This window comes from Falco cherrug, chromosome 1, assembly GCF_023634085.1.
Source record: "Falco cherrug isolate bFalChe1 chromosome 1, bFalChe1.pri, whole genome shotgun sequence".
Lineage (NCBI taxonomy): Eukaryota > Metazoa > Chordata > Aves > Falconiformes > Falconidae > Falco > Falco cherrug.
The window spans coordinates 28,499,104-28,522,621 of NC_073697.1; the positions used below are offsets into that span (position 1 = coordinate 28,499,104).

A 23,518-nucleotide genomic window follows, 5' to 3' on the forward strand; every position below is an offset into this window, starting at 1 on the left:
ACTACTAAGGTACCAGTGTAGAAGCTCTTCATGTTGCCCTTGATGTCCATAGTAGATCTCAATTCCAAATGAGCTTTGGCTTGCCTAACACTGTATCTACATGTCCTGGGCAGTGTTTCTAAACCTTTTCCTTTATAGTCTGTCCCTTCTTCCACTGCCTGTATACTGCCTTGGAGCTCCACCATGAGCTACCTATTTACCTGGGCTTGTTCACCTGAGCATTGGGATAAACTATTGGTTTTGGAGAATGCTATCCTTAAAGACCTGCCAGCTTTCCTGAGCTCCTTTGCCCTTCAGAGTTGCCTCCTCCATGGACACCCACCTATCGATTATCAATTCCTTGAATAAGCCAAATATTGCTCTTCTAATCTCCATTGTCTTTCATCTTTTTTTGTCTTCAGGATCTTGAGTTCTACCATTTCATGGTAACTATGGCCAATACTACCATTGATTATCATGTCCCTGACCCATTCATTCTTGTCTGTGAATAGCAGATATAAGCTGTGCATCATCCCTTGTTGGTGCATCCAGTATTCGTGTCAAGAGGTTATCTCTGACAACCTCCAGAAACTGGCCGGATTATTTATGTCCCAATGTGTTGTTCTTCCAGAAGACACCAAGGAGAGGAAAGCTCTGCCTTCCCCATCCCCTGCCCTGTAAGAGTCAGGAACTGTTATTCAGAGACTTGATTGTTTAAAGTCTTCATCTGTTTTTTTTTTTCATTCTGATTAGGTGATCTGAAGCAAATATGATGATATTGTCTATCCCAAGGAAGGGCTTCTTTAGCAGAGGGCAACCCCACTCCTCATCTTCCATGTCTCTTTCAAAAGAGCTTGTGTCCATATATTAAAACACTGCAGTTTTGTGAATTGTACCACCACATCTTCATTATTCTAGTTGTGTTACATTTTTTGTAATTTCATGTGGACCTCAAGTTCTTAATTAGACTCTTTCCAGTCATAGTTATTAGCATACTTTGTTCATGGGGAAAAAAAAGAGAGAAAAATCACCATGATCTGTTAGAAAAGAAGGGCCCGTGAAAGAAGCCTAACTGTGAACACAGTTATGTGGCATTCCCTCTTTTGCACATTCCTGATACAATAATTAGAATCTTATTTTATTTGCAGGCTAGCAAACCTGAAAAAGTGTTGCCTGTCAATTCCCTGAAGCTTTATCTTGGAGTGAAAAAGAAAATGAAGCCACCAACAATGTAAGAATAGAAAATAAAATAAGTTAAACACTGTGTTGCAAGGTACTTGTAGTATCATCAACAAAGGAGAACATAAAACATTGTGGAACAAGGAAAAGTCAAGAAGCCAATTGAAGTATGCTGAATTAAATTAACCTCTATAATAATACTTGTTCTTTTTCTATCTCTGGGTTTGTGTTACATGTTAACTCTTCTGTGCTAGGAAATTACTTTATTGATTGGCTTTTCTTAATCTTAAGTGTATTATCTCTTGTGGATATGTTTGCTGCTAGCTCGCTCAGTTTTGTAGTATGTGTCCTGCATTTCATTGGTGAACATACCTTCTTTGCACCAAGAAAAAACAGAGAAGAGAAAACGAGCTAGTCATGGCCTTTAGTGATAGTTCTTGTTGTTCAGTAGAAGATTTTCCTTTTTCAGGATCTGTTATTTTGATGTTTCTTCTAGCTGAAGTTTACAGTGCCCTTTACAAACATTGGTGACTATGTCTCTGGAAAAGAGCAGTGAAAAGTGACACCTGTTTTTCTCAGATGTTTCCAGTATTTGTTTGGTCAAAGCTTTGGGAACACCAAGGCAATGTACATAGGATCCTATCCTAAGGGGATTCTAGGTTGGCTGTAGCCTTTAAACAGATCTGCTTGAACTTCTCCTTTACAGTTGGCACATCAAAACATCCCCCAAAGGTCTATAAATTTCAAAGCTTAGTTGTGTTAGAGAAAATGTTTGTTGGTTGGGTTTTTTCTTTGAGTTAAACACAGAATGAGTAGGCGATTAGTCCAAAACAGGAATAAAAAGATTATGCAAATGAGTCTTTGCAGGTAAGTTCTTTCCTTGAGGTTTATTTTCAGTCTACTTTCTAAAGCAGTCTCTTCTGGATCTCCAGGAATATCTGTGCTTCTTTTACCTCAGAGGCTTTATTGTGCACCTACTCCCTTTTTTTTTTTTTTTTTTTTTTTTTTTTTTCAGAAATTTTTAAATCTCTGTAAACTCATGTGATACCTTCTGTTTACACTGCAAGCATATGTCTCTTCCCTCTGTAACTTTCACACTGTAGTAGTCTCTTCACAGGGCACCATCTTGAAGTTTTACTTCTAGCAGCTTTCAGAAAGTACAGCCACAGCCAAAATGAGGCAAATAGCCATCATTTGCAGGGCTTGGCTGTAACCCTTTGTCCAGAACAGAATGTTTGTGAATCAACTGTGAGAAAATGGGAAAAATTCATCATGAAATCCACAATTTCATTATAGATTTGCAGTACACATTTAAACTTTAATTTTATGCTTTTTTCTCCACTTAAAGGCACTATATAAGGTAATGAATCTCTGCAGTTTAAGAACTATGTCTCTGTGTAGAGTTTCTGGAAGTAATTTCTGAAAATTTTATTTGTTTCAGCTGGGGACTTGCAGTATTTTCTGAAAAGCTCCAGTGGTAAGTAAACATGACACACGATTGGTTTAACTTCAGTGTTTAATATTTGTTGAAATGTTAAATTTCAAAATAAGAATGTTTGAAAACTAATTGGTAATATTTTGCTTGCATGTTGACTTTTTGCTTTTCTTAATTAACTGAAGTCTTAATTCATAAGTTTTGGTAATCTTTTGGGGTTAGTTATCTGTCTTCCTTCTGTGGCCATAGAGCAAGCAATTATCATAAATTTAGATTGATCAATTTTAAACCTATAGACATGCTTTAAATGAAGCACATGCATTGTGTTCAAAGTAGGGTAAAATGACAATTTGAAGTACTTATGTTTTCCTATCTTTTTCTGGGAGTGTTAATAATAAACAGCATTCATAAATGAGTGTAAGCACTGTTTGAAGGTGTTTAGAAGCCTATTCCTCAATATGTTTAACTGCAACAGGAGTTTTCCTTGGTTTCCTTGTTAATTATATATTGCATTCTAGGTACATATGTTGTGATGGACAAGATGTGCAGATGGAGTGGATGATCAGCATTTTTACTGCACAGGTACTAGTCTGATCAAAGAGATTTAACTCACTGCTGTTACAGAAATCCCGTTAAACCATTATATGTATGTGTTATGGATATGTCATAGGTAAAGTTGCAATGCCATTAAAGTTTCTGGAATACTCAATGTAATGAAACTGCAAAAAAGATAGATCTTAGTGTATGAAGACTGTCATTTTCATATGAAAGCTGAGTGCTTTGAGATTAGAGGATAACAACATTAGATTCTGGCATTTATTTTATTTTTTTTCCTGCTGTGTTGTAAAGAAGCTGGTTAAAGAAAGAAAACTAATTTCCTTTGTGGTAATAAACCTCTTCGGGCCAAAATTCTGGCCATTGACCTAAAGGGTCTGTCTGCGTGCCACACTGCCTGAGTGCTATCTCTCTGCTCACTAGTTTGGATGCTGCATGCAAAGTAGTTGTGAAAGAAGGGTGTCTTGTTTAAAAACATTGTGGTGTAAACTAGCCCTGTTGAAGTGCTGTGCCAATACAAATGTTTTTCTCTGGTATCCAGGTTAGTTAACAATGACAATTCAATGTATCGGATAGGCATTATCCTAAATTAAGTAATCTTCTGCTTGCTAACTAGATTGTAAGTAAGGAGGATTTACATTTGTGCTATGTAACATGTCCTTGCAAATGGAACTTAATATTTACATAGGAGGAAGTAGGAGTAAGAGAAACGGGAGTAATTCAACCTGACAGGAGGCTGGAATGTAGTTCAAAGTTTCAAAAGGATTTTGTATTTGTGTCAGATTTTTCTTGCCTCTCCCATAATGTTCCAGGAACTTTGGGGAATATCACTGTGAATAAACATCAGTAGATTTATGTATTGCGTAAAGTGGCCTAGACATAGGGTGTTGTAATACATACTTCTTAGAGGCTTTCTAAATCAGAATCTGACCTTTATATAATGCATGCCTTGTAAGTAAGACTTCCAAACTTTTGTCTTATTCAGTCAGCTCCTTTAGCTGAAGTAACTATTGTAGTTTCTATGGAAACAGCCACCAGTCCTGGCATACATCTCATGGGCATAAAATGAGTGGTGTCACAACAAATAGGCTCAGAGGTTATCAATATAGGCTACTTAGAAATAACTCATACAAGCTTGGTAACTGTTGAAGTACTTCTGATGTAAAATCACAGGGGCAATCTATTAGCATTCTGATCAGGTAGTGTACGATGTAGAATGTTGCTTTGACAATATAGATAAAAACCTGGGAGATACTGCTCAATGTTCAGGATATTTTTTCTAACAAAAAAATCTAAAGCATTTCACATGCATTTAATTAAAAAAAAAATGTATGAATTAATACTATTGTTGGGGTTTTTTTTAACTTCATTCCAATGAATGATCAGTACAATGAATTAGCAGTACTAATGAGCAACATTGGGAGGTTTTTTTAGTTTTGGGGGTTTTTGGCACTTTTTTACGGATTTGGGTTTTTTTGTTTAATCAGCATTCTTGACATTGGTAAAGTGAGTCTGAATTACATGATAAATGAAGTGCTAATGATGCAGACTTGCTGGATTGTTCTTATTACAGTCTACTGCTTTAGATATAATTTACAGTGAAAATCTCCTTGGAAATGCAATGGTTGATATTGCTAAAGCTTAAGATAAGATCTCCAACTGGTTTGTATCATTCAGCAGCAGACAATTATTATGACAGTATTCCATCTGTAAACCAGAAAACTGTACTTGTCAACTGAAGTTATTTCTAGTTAAAATCTTCTTTAGGGAAGACAGCTTGTCTTTTACCTGATCTGTTATCACAGTATTTGAACACCTTTATGTTAGAGAGTCTGCAGGCAGCACATTTTCAGTGGAGTAGCTTAAATAACAAATTGAAAAATACTGTAAAGTAGGTTTTGAAGTGTTAAAACATTGACATTTCATGATCCAGTGCAATTAGGAGGGAGATGAATCTGTTACTGTGCTCCTCAGTGCTTGAGCAGAATAAGACTTTATCGGTAAGTAATAATGCTAAGATAGTAGTACTATTGTTATTTTTCCCCCTTGTTTTCTGATGTTTATTCCTGTAGTATAAATAATGCAGAGAATATAAATAGCAAAGTATAGGTGGTACTACTGTAATCTAGTAACAAGGGTATTTTTCATACAGAAAATCAAGTTAGCCTGGAGGTTATTCATCTTGTACTTCAAACTGGTAAATATTAAGAGGGTTTGAAGGAGGACCATTGTTCATTTCAGTTGTGTATGCAAAATCATTCTGGAAAGTATGGCTGAAACTGGATTCCTGAATTCTAGAAGAGTTTTGTACAAAATCACTTAATAGCATACATAGCATACAGGTGGAAGTAATTAATTGATATGAAGATGGACACAACAATAGTCTCCCAGTTCCATTGCCTTTGATCAACTAGAGAGGTACATTATATTACCATGAGCTGCAGTTGAGCAGATAGGTCAAAACTATGAATAAATACATTTATTATGTGGCCTAATACATTGCTAGTATTTCTGATGTACTTTCCAAAAGTTCTATTTTAAGAAATGCTACATACACAAGAGGGAAATCAGGCTGCTTAACTGACAGGGAGTTTCCTTAAGCTTGCTGAGAATTAAGGGAGGCAGTTTCCTTCAGAAGCTGACTTAAAAGTTTCTCACTCACTTCTTTAATTGTATATGTTTCTTGTATCTTGGTCCACAGTGAATTGATTTTTGTTGGCAAGACCTGCTTTTTCAGATATCTTCAATCTTTCATTGGAAGAAAATGTTTTTAATGTTCACTGAGGAGAACTCATAATAGGCTTTTACATCACGCTGGTCAGCACTACGTGTGAGAATTTTTTACTCTGTGAAGATGTGAACGTATAAAATACTTTTTCTAATTTTGAAATTGGGGCTTCTGGTTTCTGGACTGCTTTTCTAAGTCAGTAGTCACTGATTGTGATAGTTTGTTAATAGTAAAGCAGTTTTTATTTGCAGACTATCTGCAAGTATGATCACAGCTCCACAAATGGATTTTTGTATACAGCCTTGAAGAGACTTCATGGATTAGGAAGGCTGAATAGCATTAAAAAAAAAAAAAAAAGAAAAAAAAATTACTCTGAAGATCCTGACAGCTGTGGAAAGAAATTTGTTACAGATTTGAACAGTGTCACAGAATTGTTTAGTTTGGAAGAGAGCTCTGGGGATCATCTAGTCAAATCCCTCTGTTCAAAGCAGGGTCAGCTAGAGCAGGTTGCTTGGGGCTGTGTCCAGTCAGGTTTGAATAATTGGAGACTCCACAACCTTTCTTGGGAGTTTATTCTGGTGTTTAACCACTCCCACAGTAAAAAAGGGTTGGTTTTTTTTCCCGTGTTCATACAGAATTTGTTTCCTGTTTCTTATGACTGATTCTTTGGGTTAGTATTTTTCTGGTATTTCCACAAAGTGGTCTCAGGTTTTAGTAGGGCTCCTTTGCACTTCTGGCTGGCCGGTTCCTTTGGAGTTTTTCTAATTTAGCTTTGTGCGCTCTTCTTCAAGCATTAGAAACTGTTCTGTAGGCCTTGTACACTGTCTTTGATTCACAGAATCTCATGTTGAAGCTTTCTTCAGGAAAATACTGTTATGCTACCTTGTCCTCAGAGCTATCCTTCTGGTTACCATTAAGGAAGACTCTGTCAGCTTCCAGCACAAGTGTTCAAATTTCTAGCTGTGAAATTCTACATGATCTGGTAATGAATGTTCATTACAGACCTCTTAACAGAAAGAGGTTTTCATATTTTGTTTGAAATATTCAGTTATTTTTTTTCCTTCCCTTCTCTTCCCAGTCATGTTTTTCACTCAGAATGAGGATTCACACTTTGGAGTTCTCTCCAAAACTGACATGTTTTCGCTTGAGATCTACTGAAACTATTGTGGAAGGCAGATCTGTTTATCTGTAGGTTGTGTTTTTAGAGCATTCAGAATGTAAAGCTGATTCCTTTTGGATAACACAGGTTATTGTAGCTTAAGCAGCAGTTTTCTCCTAAATTATTAATATATTGAAATTATAATATTGAAACACTCATTTACAGATTGGGTTCATTTTATTTTATTTAAGAAACTTCTATTTGGACTCCTGAAAGCATGTTTATGTGGAATTTTGAAATTGTGAATCAAGTAAATTTGTGCATCTTGTTTGTTATTTTCCTAAAGATAATTGATATTATCTTAGAAGATAATTGGAATTATAATATGGAGGGAAAATGTTTGATACATGAAAACTGTATAGAGATATTTTGGCTCTGTTCACTCAATATTGCACATCACATATAAAATACTAACGTAATTTTAAGCTCTGTAGTGTTTTCAAACTTTGGCCCCAAAAAGAGGGCATGGAGATGTGCAATAGATAGCTTTTTCCGAGAGTTTTACATACAAAAGGATGTTGTGTATTTATGAAATGCCACACCCAAATAAAGAATCATTTTGTTCTTCAGCATGCAGATATATGGCCACCTGCTGGAAAAGCAAGAAAACAGTCTATAACTAAAAGTCCAAAGATCGGAGGCTTACCACTAATTCCTATTCACCAGAAGAACACTTGTAAAATCAGAGGGAGTACAGAAGTAAGTGGGACTTGAACTTGGTGTAGAAATTCTAAAATGCAATGCTATACTTGTAAATAGTTCAGTAATAACGAACTCTTTAGAGCTGGAAAAATATAAAATGTAGATGTTCTTATTATCAATATCCTTTTCATTGTTTTGTCATTAACGGAACAATTAAGAGAAAGTAATGTAAAAAACCATTACGTGACCTAAACTTGAGTCACCTCTTAGGCTGTTCAGTAAATCAATAGTGGATTTTTATTTGTTTGGGGGTGGGGTTTTTTTTAAGCAATGATTGTTCATTAGAAGTAAATAGGACTTTTACCTAGAAATAGAATGCACATTATCACAGTGCACTTTATTACAATTTTATTTTAATAAGTTCCTTAAAAAATGTCCTATGTGTGAATTTTACCATATCTTTTCTGTCTAAAACAGGGGTCCTCAAACTATGGCCCATGGGCCGGATACGGCCCCCCAGGGTCCTCAATCCAGCCCCCGGTATTTACAGAACCCCCCTGCCCCCCCCGCCGGGGGCTGGGGAGGTGAAACCAAGCAGCCGCAGATGACTGCCTGCCACTTCATCCGCGCGCCGGCCCCCTGGTTAAAAAGTTTGAGGACCCCTGGACTAAAAGAACTGCACTGTTTTAGTGTTTTAGTTGTCTGCTTTGCAAATGTAATGGAAAAGCTCAGATGGAACTAACTGTGATACATTAAATTGTAATTATTACTAGTCTCAAAGAAGAACAAGAGGGTTTAGTTACAACTCTGTGAAGAGACTGAGCTGTGTCACTGCATTATGTGCACTAGTGATATGTCTCAACCTTATCTTGTTAGCTTGAGATGAATTTCTGGTATCCACGTAAAGATACTAATGCCTGTGGGGAGGACTGACTTGCATTACTTCCAGCTGAGAAGAAGCAGGGATAGTGGAAACCTACCACTTTTCCCTGTTCTGCTTGGGAAAAATAGTGGTAACTAATCTGAATGCAGCAGAGAATAAGTGTTGAAACAGGAGAGCTTGGTCCTTTGTATGCAGTATTATTTCTTGCATGTTTTAGAAGATTTTTGAAGGGATGTAGATAATATGGTAGCTGTTATCACCACTTACAGAGACAGTGGTTCAGGTATAGATTGGTGAAGCTGGCTCAGTTCCATAGCAAACCAAAAGTAAAGGTAGAAGTACTGCTTTATCTAAAAGGCAACTCCATCCCTCTGTTGTTACGCTTTCTTCAGGCATTTCTGCTCTGCCTTACCAAATGGGTATAATACAGTGTGAATGTGATTTTGGTTTTCCTGTTTTGTTTAATTTGTCCTTTCATTTTAACTGTCTCCCAGGAAGTATTTTTGCAGTTCTCTGATAAGTTCCTTCTAATGTTTGCATTTTAAAACTTCTTTGATGAAAGTAAATCATAGGTTTTGTCATTCAAGAGACATAACTCATGTCTCTTACCTGTTCTTTACGCAGGTACAGTTGAGATCTCTAAAACATTCTTTGAGATTACTACAAATTCAGACATTTTAGGGTAAAGGCTTTATTGGATTTTGAGCTTCCTGATTTAAAATCCTTAATACCTTATAGTACTAGAATTAATATTTTATTAGTGTTTTTGTTGATAATGTGCTTAATTGGGAAGGACTGTAATATTTTGTATACTGCCATTTAAAGGAATTCTGCATTGTAACTTAAAAGTAGAAGATCACAGTCTTCATTATTTATGCCATAACTAGATCCAGAGAAGTTTTATGCAGAGGGTATTTGCATATTTTAGGAAGGTTGACATAAAATTATTTAAAGTGGAAAATAAAAACACACTTTTTTTTTTTACATGGACAGTCAAATCTAGAATGAACGGTAAAATAGTGGTAGAAAGTAAGTATATGATATGGTTTATGAAGGAAAAATATTGTACAGCAGCGTAGTCATTAAGCAGTAGATACCTATTTAGAGAACATGCCTTCAGTCTTTCCATGGATTTGTAGTACTTCACCAGCAAGCCAAAATATCTCCATTTTAAAGCATTGGAAAGTAATAACAGGAGCAAGCATTTTCTGAAAGATGCTGGTTTGTAGAAAAACATAGGTCTGTTTACAGGTCAATGTGTAAACCTGTAATAGAAATGCGATCAAAGTTATCTTCATATAGGCAGGAAAAAAGACTGAAAGTTTTCCAAACGCTGGAAGAAGTGGCATCTTTGTGATATGAAAATAAGGGGCAGTGGGGGGACACAACTTGAAGATAACCAGAAACAAACAAGTTTAATATTAATGATCTATGCTAAAACAAAGCAGTTTTATTGTGTGCTAACAAGATAAATGTATAATACAGAAAGTTTGAAAACACTGTGTGACTATAGAGTCCTTCTGATAACAAGTAGATCAAAAGATTTCTGTTGTTTCTGTACCACTTGTTGCATGCATGGATAGTGCATTTAAAATATGCATATTTCTCATATAGAATCTTACATTTCTGTATATCTGCAGTAAATCTGTAATTTTATTTCAAAATATGGGAAGACTGAGGATTAAGGAATACTGACTTACAATAGGATATACCTGTGCAGCATTTTGAAAGGAACAGTATGTCATGGGGATAATGGAGGCTGCAAATAGAGTTGCTCCACATGTTTTTGCTGGTGATGTTCAGAAAACAAAAAAGAAAATGTTAGATGTCCATATTATTATCAACTTATTTACCAATTACTTGATTAAGGGGCTGAAATTTTGAGGCATACTGCTGCTTCTAACACAATTTTTTTGTTGGTTTTTTTGCATCAGAGGTTACTGGGAGAGAAGTATGAGTCCAGCAGTATAATTTACAGCATGTGACTAAGCAGGAGATCAAATACTAAGAAATAATATTATTAAGAAATTTGATGTGCAGCCTTGTTCACACATGATTTTGGTATGTTATTTATAAAGGAAACTGTTAGTACTCCAAATTGAACAACAGAATTTCGCTCCATCAATTGAATATTCTTACAGTGCTGGGAATTAGGATTTCTCTATATACTGAATCTACTTTAAAACTTGAGAATGTTGAGTAGAGGTCTGTGTTAAGGGGCTGAATGCCATAATACAAGGCTGTTTCAGAGAAGTGGTCAACCTTTAAATTTGAGTGGTTTTTTTGATCTGTTCTTACTTTGATTATATAAAAGGCTTCTCCCATACCCAGTTTAGCAGGAGAACTATACTGATTTAAAAAATGTAGTTGGTATTTTTCTTCTCAAGAGTTGAAAAATTGAAATATGATGTAAAAAATTCTGTAAATAGAAGATTGTTGTTCCTGACAATTTCACAAGTAATTCATATCTTAGTTTGCTGAGTAATAGTGACCAGCTTGGAGTGTGTTACTGTGTTTTCTGAAAGGTACTGCATGACAATTTGCATTCCATATAGTGCGTGTATGTTATCACAGATAGGCCTTTTATTATTTTATTAATTGAACTGGTGATAATCTCACTGTTTTACTGTTCATGAGAGAATGTTACTGGAAATGGAAAGAAATTATCTTAAATGGAAAATTACAGCTTTTTCAAATACTTAGCAAAGCCCCCCCCCCCCCCCCCCCCATTCTTGAGTCATTGGAACAGTTCTTCAGTTGCCTTGAACTTTTTTTGCTGAACACATTAAATATTAGGATGCTTCTTCCTGGATTAGGTGATAGCAAGAGATTCTAAACTGATAGCAGTTGTTACTGATGGCAGTAGAATTTAAAAGAGTCTTCAGGCAAGCTAAAATCTGCTCCATAGCAGGCACCAGTGGTAACACATGTAGCAGTATGAAGTCTTGCATGCATTGTTGTTCTGGGACTGATTTTTTTTTAATATCATGGCTACTGGTGCTTCGTTATTAAGGGAAAGTTTTCATTCTTGGTGAATGCAAATATTCACCAAGGCTGCAAATACCAGCCTCCTTAATGCTGAAAGTGATATCAATAAAATAAACCCTTTATCTGCTCTTTTAAAAATTGTGATTTACATAATCTAAATGTTTGTTTCTTTTATTATTGAGCAGATGCTAGCTCAGGTGAAATTTCAAGAGACTGCACTGATTTATACTGTATTTTGTAACGTAAACTCATTTAATATTTACTGTTTTTCTTCTTACATGGCAGCTAATTTGCTGCATCAACGTTTTGTATTGGGCTTATATTTGCTGTCCTCATGAAGAAAGAAATGCCACTGTAAAACATACAAGGCAAATAAGAATGGCAGAGGAATTTATTGTACCCTGTCTGCTCAGTTGATGTGGCAGTAGGCAGATCATTCTTGTTGTGGAAGAGCCTCACAGCTCTCAAAGAAAATGAGGTCCTTGAATTCTTCCTTCATGTATGATGTCTTTGTTGACTATTAGAAGATACTTAAAACTGAGGGAGACTGGTTCTTTTCATCTTTCCTGTATGACACTTGTTCAGTTTGGCTGGATTTTTATGGAATCAGTCATCCATAGTTTTTGAGCAAGTTGTCTCCTGGAATCTTAATACCTCATATATGTTAAAGCAAACCTGAAAAAATATTCAGACACTAAAGAGAAGCTAATTTAGGTACATCCACATGAATGTTTTAGTGAGGATCAGGGCTGTACTTTAAGAGCAAATGTTCCCATTTTCTGTGTTTTGCTTCGTATTGTGGAGTGGTTCTGGATCATGTGAAATTGGTTTGCTTTCAGATGGAACTGAAGCTGAAGACTTTCTGCAGGAGCATATCTAATGCACTGCAGCCAAAAATAGACCTTCTGTCAGTAGGAGAAAACTAAAAGTAGTCTGAAGTGTATATAAATGAAAGAAAAAAAAAAAAAAGCAGCCCTGAAATAGTGTTAGTGTGGACGTCAAATTCTCAGCACTTTCACTGTACAGATGCGCTCCTAATGGGCCACACCAGTCACAAATTTAGATGCAGCATTTGATTTAACTTTCATCTCCTACAGTTTAAGAACTTGAAAACAGCCCACCGATACGGAACAGTTGCATTGCCATCAGTTTGTTGTTTTATCTGAATTCCCAGTATGTTTACTTAAAATTGCTAGCCAAAATTTGAAAAAGCAGACAGTTTTTATCAGGTAGTACTGAACAGCTGCTGAAAATGTTTATGTGATCATGTAAAGTTATATTTTGCACATTCATGTAGCTCAGTCATTAAGATCAAAATTGCAATATTTTTAGTTGTATTTGTTCAATTTAAGAATTCTGAATTTTTAAGAGTATATGGAACTGCTGTAAAACATTAAAACAGTCTGCTGTGGTAGAATGAAAAATTGCGAGTATATGAAAATTAATGTCTTCATTGACATGGTGCATTTAATTGAAAGATTTATGTAATTTTCAGAAGTATCACTAATTAAGAAAATATGCTTACTAAATGTAATAGCACCAATTGTGTGAATTGAAAACTATTAACTCTGCTGTCTCCGGTCTTGAATAAAATTGATTTTTCTTTTAAACTGTTATGTGAAACTAATGAGAAAAATTGCAATCTAAATATCACTGAATACTCTGTGAATGTGAATGATCTTATTTCTCTTTGCTTGTTTGCTCAGAATATAGAACTGCACTCTGGAAAACCAAAATTCAGTGAGCATCATGAAAATGAATTTCTGGAAGAAAGAAAAAATTGGAAAGAAAAAGCTTCTATTGTGGCACAATGTTTGGAACGGAAGGAGGAGAAAGTCCGAAATCATGCAAAAACACATTGGAACTCAGTCTCTGCTGAGGATGTAGGTGCAGGGATGACTGACCTACATGGAAAACCACATAAGGCACTGAAGAAAAATAAGAACAAAACAAAGAAAACTACTTTGGAATTAGATAACAAATTGCCATCAAATGTTATTCAGGAACTAAATACAGTGCTGCAGAAGAACAGAGTACTTCCTGATGAAACCTCTAGCTGATTTCCTGAGTCTGAAGTTTATATATGTATATATGTGTGTGTGTGTATATATATATATATATATGCGCGTGTATATGTATTTTCTGGAAAAAAGTAGTCGGGTTTGATGCATGCAGTTGTACAGTGCAGAGGAAATATAATTTGTTTATATGCAGCTGTTAATTTTGTACGTGCTTATGCCACATGCTATAATTTAAGACTGAACTGAGAAAGCTGATTATATAAAACTCCAGAAATTTGGAGGTTTTTCCTGCACAGTGCAATGACATCAGGGTTTTGTTAATTATTTTTTGTTGCAGATCTTGTTTGATATAATAATTCTAAGCTTTTCCTCTGTTTATATTGTGTACCATCTTGTAAGTACTAGAGAGATATTTTTGGAAAGAAGACAAGATATACAATGATATTGGTATTGTTGGCCTGCAATATTTTTAATTGTCTAACACTATAAAAATTAGTAACATCTGCTTTGAAAAGTGATTTTTCATGTATTTTTTTTAATTTAAAAATTAAATTAGTGTCTGCTCCCACAGATTTGTCCTCTGACAGAGCATGTGAAAGAATCAAAAGGGAGAGGAAGGTAATAGATAAGACAATGTATTCGTTCTTGTATCTTAGAACTGTGTCTATATGGTGTACATCTGATTAAAACATCTAAGCAGTGAGAGAGAATACTGAGGATGACAAAAAGAAGTCTTCAAAGCAACATTTAATTTAAAAGGGTATATGAATTGGAAGAGTAGCATCATCTCTTTCTGCCAATGGGCTGAAGTAATTTTATAAACAGACATTGGGTAGCTCAGGGTGACAGAGGCAGACGTCTCTATTGCTGTTTGGATAAAGCTTGCTTGGTTCTGACAAAGCTGCCGGCATCTGATGAATATTTAATATTCACATGAGAAATTAAGTTCCTTAAGAAAAAATGGTCCCCACACAAGCATATCTGTCAGAAGTTTATTAACTCACTCAATTAAGAAGTGCCAGTTACTAAATGGGTGAGATTAACCCCTCCCTTTACCATGAGGACAAAGGTGAGCAGTGTGCTTTTTGCAGGGACTAGGAAATCCCTGTACTACACCTGTAGCACAGCTCTTACTCCGAGTGTGAGGAGAGTCCCAAGGTTGAGACAACAGGCTCATTTGCTGCATTCTGAGTATGTAGGTAGCAGTTTCTGGAGATATATGATATACTATCATCCTGCCACTACTTTGGTTTTTAAGCCCTGAGTTCCTTACATTTAAAAATCAGAAAATGGCTTCAAAACAAAACCTCTGTGAGCAATGAAACTATTTGGTTTTCTTAAGTTGTTTTGTGAATCTCACCTTTATTTATCCCATGGGATTGCCACCTTCCTCTCTCACAGCATATCCCAGTTTTCACTTTGTCCCATAACAGCTGAATGGGCAAAAGGCACCGCTGTGCTGAGGCTGTTTCCAGGTGTTGCAGATGCTACCTGGTTAAGCAGCAGGATCAACAGAGCAGAGAGCTAATGAGCTCATGCTGCACCTTTGCTTCAGGGGAGGCATTAATAACAGCATCTGCTTTATTTTGCTGCTGTCCCTTTTGTGGGCTGTTTAACCACTCTGCCACAGATTTTCACTAGCCTTTGGTGTTCCTCAAGTTCGATTGGAATTGGCCAGAGCTCTTAGGGTAGAAGAGAGAATTTTAAACTATTTCTTGCTTATTGGAAGCTGTTTTAAATAATCTCTTAATTCCTTAAATTTAATTTTTCCTCTGAAATTTTATCAGCATCAATTGATTTTTTATTAACATAGTTTTCAGGATGATTTATGTTGCTGAATTTCTGCCCATACTTCCCATAAGTATGACTACTTATCCCCTCTTCTGGTTTTGTTATTCACAGGTGCCGTAATATTTCTTACATCATTTACTTCTATTCTTGATTGCATCGAGCAGCTTAATTGGAAAAATAATTTGTTTGACTGAAGAAATTAGACAAATTAAATAATGTATCTGGCAATTCTGCTAGGAAGTATAGGGAAAACTAGGTCAAACTCCAATATCTTTTAGTGGTTTGTGTTTATTCTTCTGGAGTGGAGCACGGACAAAGCAAGTTTAGTCTTCCAGACTTTGCACTTACCGTATTTGACCAATTGTTAAATCTGAAACAAGTTTGTAGATTTTAATTTTCCAAGTGCACTGTTGACTCTTTTGCTACATATAATTTTTAATTGATCCTTCTTCTAATTTATTGAGGCCCTGGCTCAAGAAAGCATATAATCCTGAACTTAAATCGTATTGACTAAAGAGGCTGCTTAATGTAATAAGCACATTCTTAAATGCCAATTTGAATTGGGGCCTTATGCCATCAGGAGAAATTACTGTCTGAGGCGGGACCTGAATGTACTGTTTACAGTTGTACTTTTATTTGAAAATATTTTTCAGTATTGAGTTACAGTTCCTGTATTTATCTTTTTATTGGGTTCTTAAAAATGACATTCACCTTACTGCTGAAAGCTTCATGCATCATTTAAGCTCCTACACTAATGGAATAAATGGAGCAATGGAAGGGTTTTGTGCGTTGAAGTGAATATGCCCATGAAGAAAATGTGTTGTGTATTTTTATTGGATCTAAGAACTACAGAAATATTTGTTCTGTTTCAAAGGTCTATCACAGATAAAGTATCTGTATGGCTGCTGTTAAAAGGCCCTAAAAATCAAGAAGAAAAATGTTTATTAAAATATGTTTAAATTTGGCTTTGTATGTATATGTACACAAATACATTATATATGGATATATATGCTTGCAGATAGGTGCACATCCACAGAGAGACACTGAATGGTGAGGGTTAACTCAAGGACAACTCATTTGGGAAAGAAGAAATTTTGCAATTAGTTGTTTCAAATAGGTATCAAAGTTTTGAACCAATTATCTTGACGTAATGTTGCACTACACATTTCAGATTGATTTAAGATCTGCGTAATAAATGTGTTTTGTTGCAATACTTTAATGACTGCTGGTCTCTTATTGTCCCTGTGCCATGTTGTGGACTGGTAAAGGAAGTATAATTTTCAGATAATAAATGGTAATTATTTGAATAAATGCAGCTTCTCAAAAATAGGCAATGCATTTTTTCAGAAGAAAATTACATGAATAAATTAGAGAAAAGACTTCTGTATGTCTTTCCATATGAAAGGTGTTGATTAACCTGTTAAGTGTTTATTTTCTGATCTGCAAAATGAAGTTAAAAGAGACATAGGTATTTTATGTATGGGTTCATAACAGTGGGAAGACTAGGATTAAAATCTCAGTAAATCTCAGATTCATCGTTACCTTGTTAGATTTGTGCAACCATTGTAGGTGTAAAGCTGACATGTAAGCATTGCTTGTGCTAATTGTTTTTAACACAGTGCCTCTTTGCTCTTTATGTGTGGGTTTTTCACATTTATTAGGATGGGGGAGGGAAACAACACAAAACATGAAATAAAATATGAGCTGGAATCTCCTTGTTTTCTTTTCTTTGTTTGCTGAGCTGAATATTGGCTACTATTTTGGAAATTTTCTTTGAAACTGATCTTTTTCTGAGATACTTTTTTTGGGCTCCCAGTTCAAAGGAGCAGTGTGATAACAGGTTTTGTGCCCCAGTGGAGACTGCTTTAACGTGGGGTTGATTTTGCCATTTGAGATCTACAGAACATGTTCATGCAGAGCTTACCTTTAATGCATTACTCAGGTTAAGACAACAATTTCTGTGTTATAAGGTTTTGCAAATGTTATTCAAGAATTTGTCTGGTGGGGGAAGGATATCCCCAAATATTTCTTCAGTTAGTGGGGAGGGCTTGGCCATATTGTTGATTTTTATTTCTTCATTGTGAAGAGCTCTGCACTGTTGTGCCTAAAGCGAGTTGTTAGGATGTTAATGGCTGGTTGCCAGAAGCACCCCTGGGTGCTTCCACTATCACCTACAGGAGCAGTTTTGGACTACTCTGCAGGTACAGGTTTATCAGAGAGTAAAAGTTACGGGAATCTTATCTCACTGCTATGATTCTTCTTTCCCCTGATACAGTGCCAGCACAGTTTGTGTTCCTATGAGTGCTGCCAGGTTACCACCAGCTCCACATCTCAAGTTCTAGATTAAGGAGTCTGGGGAAAAAACACTCTCTGCTGTGTATGGTGGTGGTGCCTGCAGGAGCCGGAAAATAGAGGGATATGTGTCTTACTGGCTGAGGCACTTTATTATGAGCCTAGCCTGTCATATCACCTTTCTGATTTTTAAAACCTGTTTTCCAGTGCAGGCTGTTTCAATGGGAAAGAATTGGTTATCAGACTGTTGCTGGCATCTGAATTAATTTCAGTTGTGCCTGAGTCCAAATGGAAATGAATTAAAAAAAAAAGAAAAAAAAAAACCAACAAAACCACAACTATTGACTCAAGTCCTAGTTGTGAGCATAGCATGCTGTAAAAACATTCAATCTTGGCTACTTAAGGCAAATCTGAAGTTCCGATGTTAGATTAGGAAACCTCAACTGCATATGTGTGAGGTAGAAACAGATTACCTTGATGGATGGATGTAATGTATTCCAAGTGGAACTGTTTGAAAAAGCATGTACTAGCTTGCAAAACTGAGGCTACTGCAGCCAGATTGACTAGGAAGATTCAGAATGCTTGGATATATTCTATACAGTACAGTAGACCCACCAGAAGTATTCTCTGCACTGTCAAAAAAAAAGAAGCCTTTGTCAAACTTTATGGGTTTTGAGGTTAGATTATTCTCTATAAAAAAAGGCAGGAAGCCTTGCAAAGTTTTCTGCATGGTTCACGCTAGATTTGGATGTTGTAATGCTTTACTTGCAACTCCACTGCAAACGGGATCCATCTGGAGTTCAGTTAAGGGGGAAAAGGGTCCTGCTATTTTAATTTTTGCCACTGCTGTAGTTTAACTGTCTATTTGTTGTCTTTGCTGAAATTTCTTTGAGAATATTCCTGTTATGCTTTGCTGTTCCTGTTTTACTAAAAGATCACAGCTATCTGTGATATTGAAGAGGAAGAAAGATATGGATGTTAATATACAGTTGCAGTAGGCAATTTTATCTTCCTACATACTTGTACTCTTGCACTGCAGTTCAGATTTTTGAGGTGATTTAGTACTTGCTTAGCCTACCTGACCTAACTTGAGCCCGTTCTGCTTTTTGTTGTAGACTCTGGAACATCCTAATCTTTAGGTTGTCTTTCATACAGCTCCCATTCTGCTCATTGGCTTGACGTGGTTTTGTTCTGCTTTTCTAATTTGACTCAAACTTTAGCCATCCTTTCTGTTTATATCCCATGACATCTCTGACTCTTGACTTTGTCTTGGTTTACAGGTGGTATGTGCATTATGGGCAAGCCTGTTATATCAAGCTTGCCTTAACCTTCATCTTAAATCCTGGTACAGATCTTCTCAGTGTTTCCCTATAGATAAAAGGATTTTGCTGAACTGGCAAAGAGACATAGAGGTTTAGATGTTGATAAAAAGGTGTTACAAAATTCTGTAACCCATTTCTACAAATGCCCCTGAAGGTTTTCTACATATTTGCATTTGTAGTCCTCAGCAAATCAAAAGGCAAGCGAAAGCAAATGTACTCTGTTTGCTTTTTAAATTGTTTTAGTTCAGTGCCTGAATGATCCTATAATATTTTGGCCTGGTAATAAAGAATGCAATTTCTTGTATATTATACTGGTTACATAAACAGTAAAGGCTTTTATTTCAAAATTTCATTAGCAGTGGTTTGTCCATTACCACAGATTGCTTAAGAACTAACAGGTCTAAATAAATTAAGGTTTACTGTATATATTATTTTTGTGACTTGTCAATTTCTTATCATTGACGTTTCCAATATGTTTTATTTAAAAGCTGGTAATGTGTCTGCATTTAACCAGTTTTTCTTTATACATCTATTTAAATTACAGCAAGATGGATATATAATTTCTTCAAATCTGCTTTCGACATTAGTCTTTAGTTTATTGTGTCTCAGTAGTTTACACTTGTGATTGGTGTCCAGCACTTAAGTTCATTTTCAGGATTGAGGATTTTTTTCTGCTGTTTGCTCATTCATCTTATATATTGGAACTGTTCAAGCTCATAAACTGCATGTAACAATCCTAAGGTCTTCCAAGCTGTTCTAGGTAAAACATTTTTCACATGAGGATCTTCACAGGTTTTCCTTCAAGTGGAAACCAGGCTTCATGGGAGATTACAAAACTTCCGTGTAGAACATGTCTTGGAGTCTTGGTTAAATCTCCAAATGAAACAGTACATTTTATCCATATCCTGGACATTCTTGGTTTAGTTCCCTTTCACTTTTTGATCTTGTATAGCACGGCTTAGACAGGTAAATGAATTTTGAAAATGTTGACATAGGATCTGTTCTAAGAACTAGTGTATGGAAAAAGAAACAGGAAATATCTGTAAAACAGCAAGTAATTGCACCATTAGCTTAAGTTTTACTCATTAAATAGCAAAATAAAAGTAAATTCAGTTTCATTGTTTTTTTCCTCCCAGGTTTTGAAGTTCTCACTAGCTTGAACTTTCTATGACTTTTCGATATTAGTAACTGAGTTTCATTTAGAAAGCTTATCCTCAAAGACTTAAATTTTGATAGAGAATTTACTAAATGCAAACTATATTTTAAAGACCTTTTATAAAGGTTTGGTTTCCTAAAAACTAGCTAAATCACAGCAGCATTACCTTGTTTAGTTTTCCTGAGTGGTAGTTCTTGGATAAATACATATCCTGTGATGATTATTCATCTTTTTTAATGTCAGTGATGAAAAAAAAATTCCATAGTTTCCTATATATGACTGAATTAGTCTAAAATGCACATTTCTTATATTTACCGTTTACTATTGGAATTTGTCAAAACAACCTGACAGCATTTAGGGAAAATATTGCTATTGAAATTCCACAGCCATGAATATGCTGCTTGCTTGAATAATACAACCTTGATTTGTTATAGCCAATGATGTAGTAGTTGTTACAGGGAATCTGATGCTTCTGCAGTTAGCAGTTCATTTATCTTCAGTTCAGCCTCTTGTGGCCATCTCCTTTTTCTCTAGACTCCTTGCCTTTCAAAAAAAGACATTAGTTTAGAATTCCAAATGTACAGCCAGAGATTAATCTTGAAAATTCTATTAAAAAAACCCCAACCCTCACATAAAATAACCCTCCTCCTTAATGTGTTTGCATAAGCTTCCTATATTAAATGATTTTTGAGAGGCATTATAACAAAACAAAGGGATGACACCCATGCTGAAATACAAATCAGTTCTGCAGTAGGTGAATGCTGTTTGCCTTAGAATAGTTCACCCCATCAGGTGAATTAGGGTCATCAAGCAAATATTTGTGAATCAAGTTCAGAAGTCATTGGCAAGAAACTGCGCCTGTGTCTTGCTGAGGACTTCAAAGATGAATATTCTCTCCATAGTTTCACCAAATTTTTTATTTCAGTTGTTATAGAAAAGCCTCAAATGTAGCTCAGGGAAGTGGAATTCAGGAGTTTCTCTGATTATCTTCTGGCTTGTGGACACTGTAGTCCAGGCTTAGCCTTTGTTGGTATGCACCTGGTCATGTTATTTACTGATTGTTGCAAATCATTTCTCTGCTGTAGCTTTTGAAAATTTCATTTTTAGAACAGCTGATCTGCAGAGTTCTATCCTACAATTTGTCTGTTAAGCCTAGAACACAGAACTAGGACAATACAGGTGAAAACCCCTGCTGTATAAAGAACAAAGTGGTTTTCCACCTTTAAGCGTACACTGCGGCCTGTACCTGAGATTTTCACTCCTGAGAGGTATCAAAACACATATCTTCTCTGTAAATGCTCTTTGCTGGAGTTCATTTTCATACTGGATGTTTTAGTGAAGACTGATGAAACCTGTAGCCAAATAACATTTTTGTGGAACTAACCTGATTTCTTTCCTTGATATATTCTGGAATGAGCGTCCACATTTTAAATGGACAAAATTTATAGTAAAATTTATAGTTAACTGTAACGGAGTGTGAGGGTGAATACTCTTTTTGGATGCTTATATTAAATAGAATCTTCCTCTTCACAAGTACTGGAGTTTTCATACGGTTTGGGGTTTTTGGACACCAGAAACCTCTTTTTTTTTTTTTTTTCTTTTTTTTCCCCCTGGAATCAGAACTATTTGCCATAGATTCTTGGGGAAAAAAATCCTGTCTAGATTCATATTTTACCATTAATTCTTAACTTCTTTTGGAGTCAACTAAGTTAATTGACAACTGACTGAACTATGAGAAAGCTACACCACGCAGACACCTAACATGTTCAGTTAGGTGTGTGTACATTTTATGCTGTTGAAAAAAGTGTCATGTTCCACTTCTGAAGTTCCTTTTTAAGACCAAATATTTGTTCTTGTGTTCCCTGACATTTGTGTACATTTTATTTTCAGTTGCAGAACTCCATATTCCAGTGGAAAATAAAAATTTCTCATCAAACTAGTTTTGGTGTTTTCCTAAACATTTACAGGTGAAGGAGGAGTGCCTCTGAAAAGAGGTTTCAGGATATGGTGATCGGCTGGTTTGACAGCAGCAGAAGTTCCCCAAGAAGTCAAATCTGTGCCTTCATTTTGCTCTCATCTACAATTTGGTTCAGGCCCCCAAAGGTTAATGTCCAGTACATTAGGTATGTTATAATTGAACTCTTGAGAAGCAAAACGTTAATGAACTGTCTTCCCTTTGGAAGTAAACTGTAGGTTTCTTATTACTAGCACTGCCAGCATTCTTGATCTTATTGTCTAATCGACACAATGTCTCTCTCCTGGTGTCTCTAATTTTATATAATTAATGTGCATGTAAAATGAAACTTGTAAATATTTTGTGCTCATATAACACATGCTGAATAATGTAAACAAGCTATTGTAAGTTGCTTATTTTTTCCCCTTGTAGTTTCTTGATCTCAGAATTTTGCATTAATGTGGAGCTGTGAAGGAGAAAAGTGCCAGGCAGCTCACCTTGTTGAAGCATGTAACCCAGAAACAATGAAAACATTCTAAACAGCAGAAAGATCATTTAGGTTCTTTTTGTTTGTTTTTCCTATACAAAAGCAGTCTAGTGAATAATAGATTGCAGAATTTTCAACTCATATATATCAGACTGTTTTACAAATACACATCTCAACTGATGGTTTTTAACAGCTAAATGTTTTGCATATGAACTTCATGGCTACTTATCAAGGCAAAACAGGTCCATACTTGTAAGTAATATCTAATGAAATTATGAAGTATAGGATATAAGATTAAAAACAATGAGAAGTTGTCTAGCTTGTTGAAACTACATTGTGCAACTCTACCAAGAGGAAACACTCTTTTCAGTTTTAAGTATTGGTTGAGTTTCCAGAAATGAAATATCATGTCACAAACCAGAAATCTCTTTTACAGCCACTGCTTGTACTATACAATGTATTTAATGGAAATCAGATAGTCTTCATTTTTTCTTGTTGAAGTTAGAAAGGGCTTGCTCATCAGAATTCTGTAACAGTTCTCTTTTTCCATCTCTTCATTTATCACCTATCACTGGAAATTGCATGAAAGTTGAATCTAGGTCCATGCAACAATCTGGCAGCTAGGATGCCTTATTCTGATAGTTTCCCACACTGATTCAAATGAAAATTAGTTTTAAAATAGAGAAAAAAATAAGTAAATTAGAATTCAAGTTAATTGAAAGAAAACTTATAGAGTCCTGACTACAACAAAGCTGCCTGTAAGTGTAAATAAATGGTAGTCTGGTCTTACATGTGTATTATAAAATTGAAGAAAATGGTTGTCTATCAAACTGGTGACACACACTTTGGTGCTTGTAGGTGCAAATTTGTGAATGAAAATATTTAGTCATTGCACTTCCCTTTGCAGCTTATCAAGTATCTCTAATGCTACTGCCTCTACTGCTGCT

At 35.6% G+C, this 23,518-nt stretch overlaps 1 protein-coding gene across 4 annotated transcripts in view; it reads left to right on the plus strand.

Moving 5' to 3' along the window:
• ARAP2 (ArfGAP with RhoGAP domain, ankyrin repeat and PH domain 2) overlaps positions 1-16,574 on the plus strand; it is a 129,967-nt gene extending 113,393 nt beyond the window's left edge. For 3 of the 4 annotated variants that reach the window (XM_055712889.1, XM_055712883.1, XM_055712896.1), the window contains exons 29-33: positions 1,128-1,210; positions 2,600-2,635; positions 3,112-3,175; positions 7,606-7,734; positions 13,255-16,574. In XM_055712889.1, the coding sequence (XP_055568864.1) occupies positions 1,128-1,210; positions 2,600-2,635; positions 3,112-3,175; positions 7,606-7,734; positions 13,255-13,608 (666 nt within the window). In that variant the 3' untranslated portion in view covers positions 13,609-16,574. Of the gene's footprint in view, positions 1-1,127; positions 1,211-2,599; positions 2,636-3,111; positions 3,176-7,605; positions 7,735-13,254 lie in introns of those variants that run through there. The other variant, XR_008732657.1, reaches the window with a different exon arrangement.
• The last annotated feature ends 6,944 nt before the right edge of the window (positions 16,575-23,518 follow it).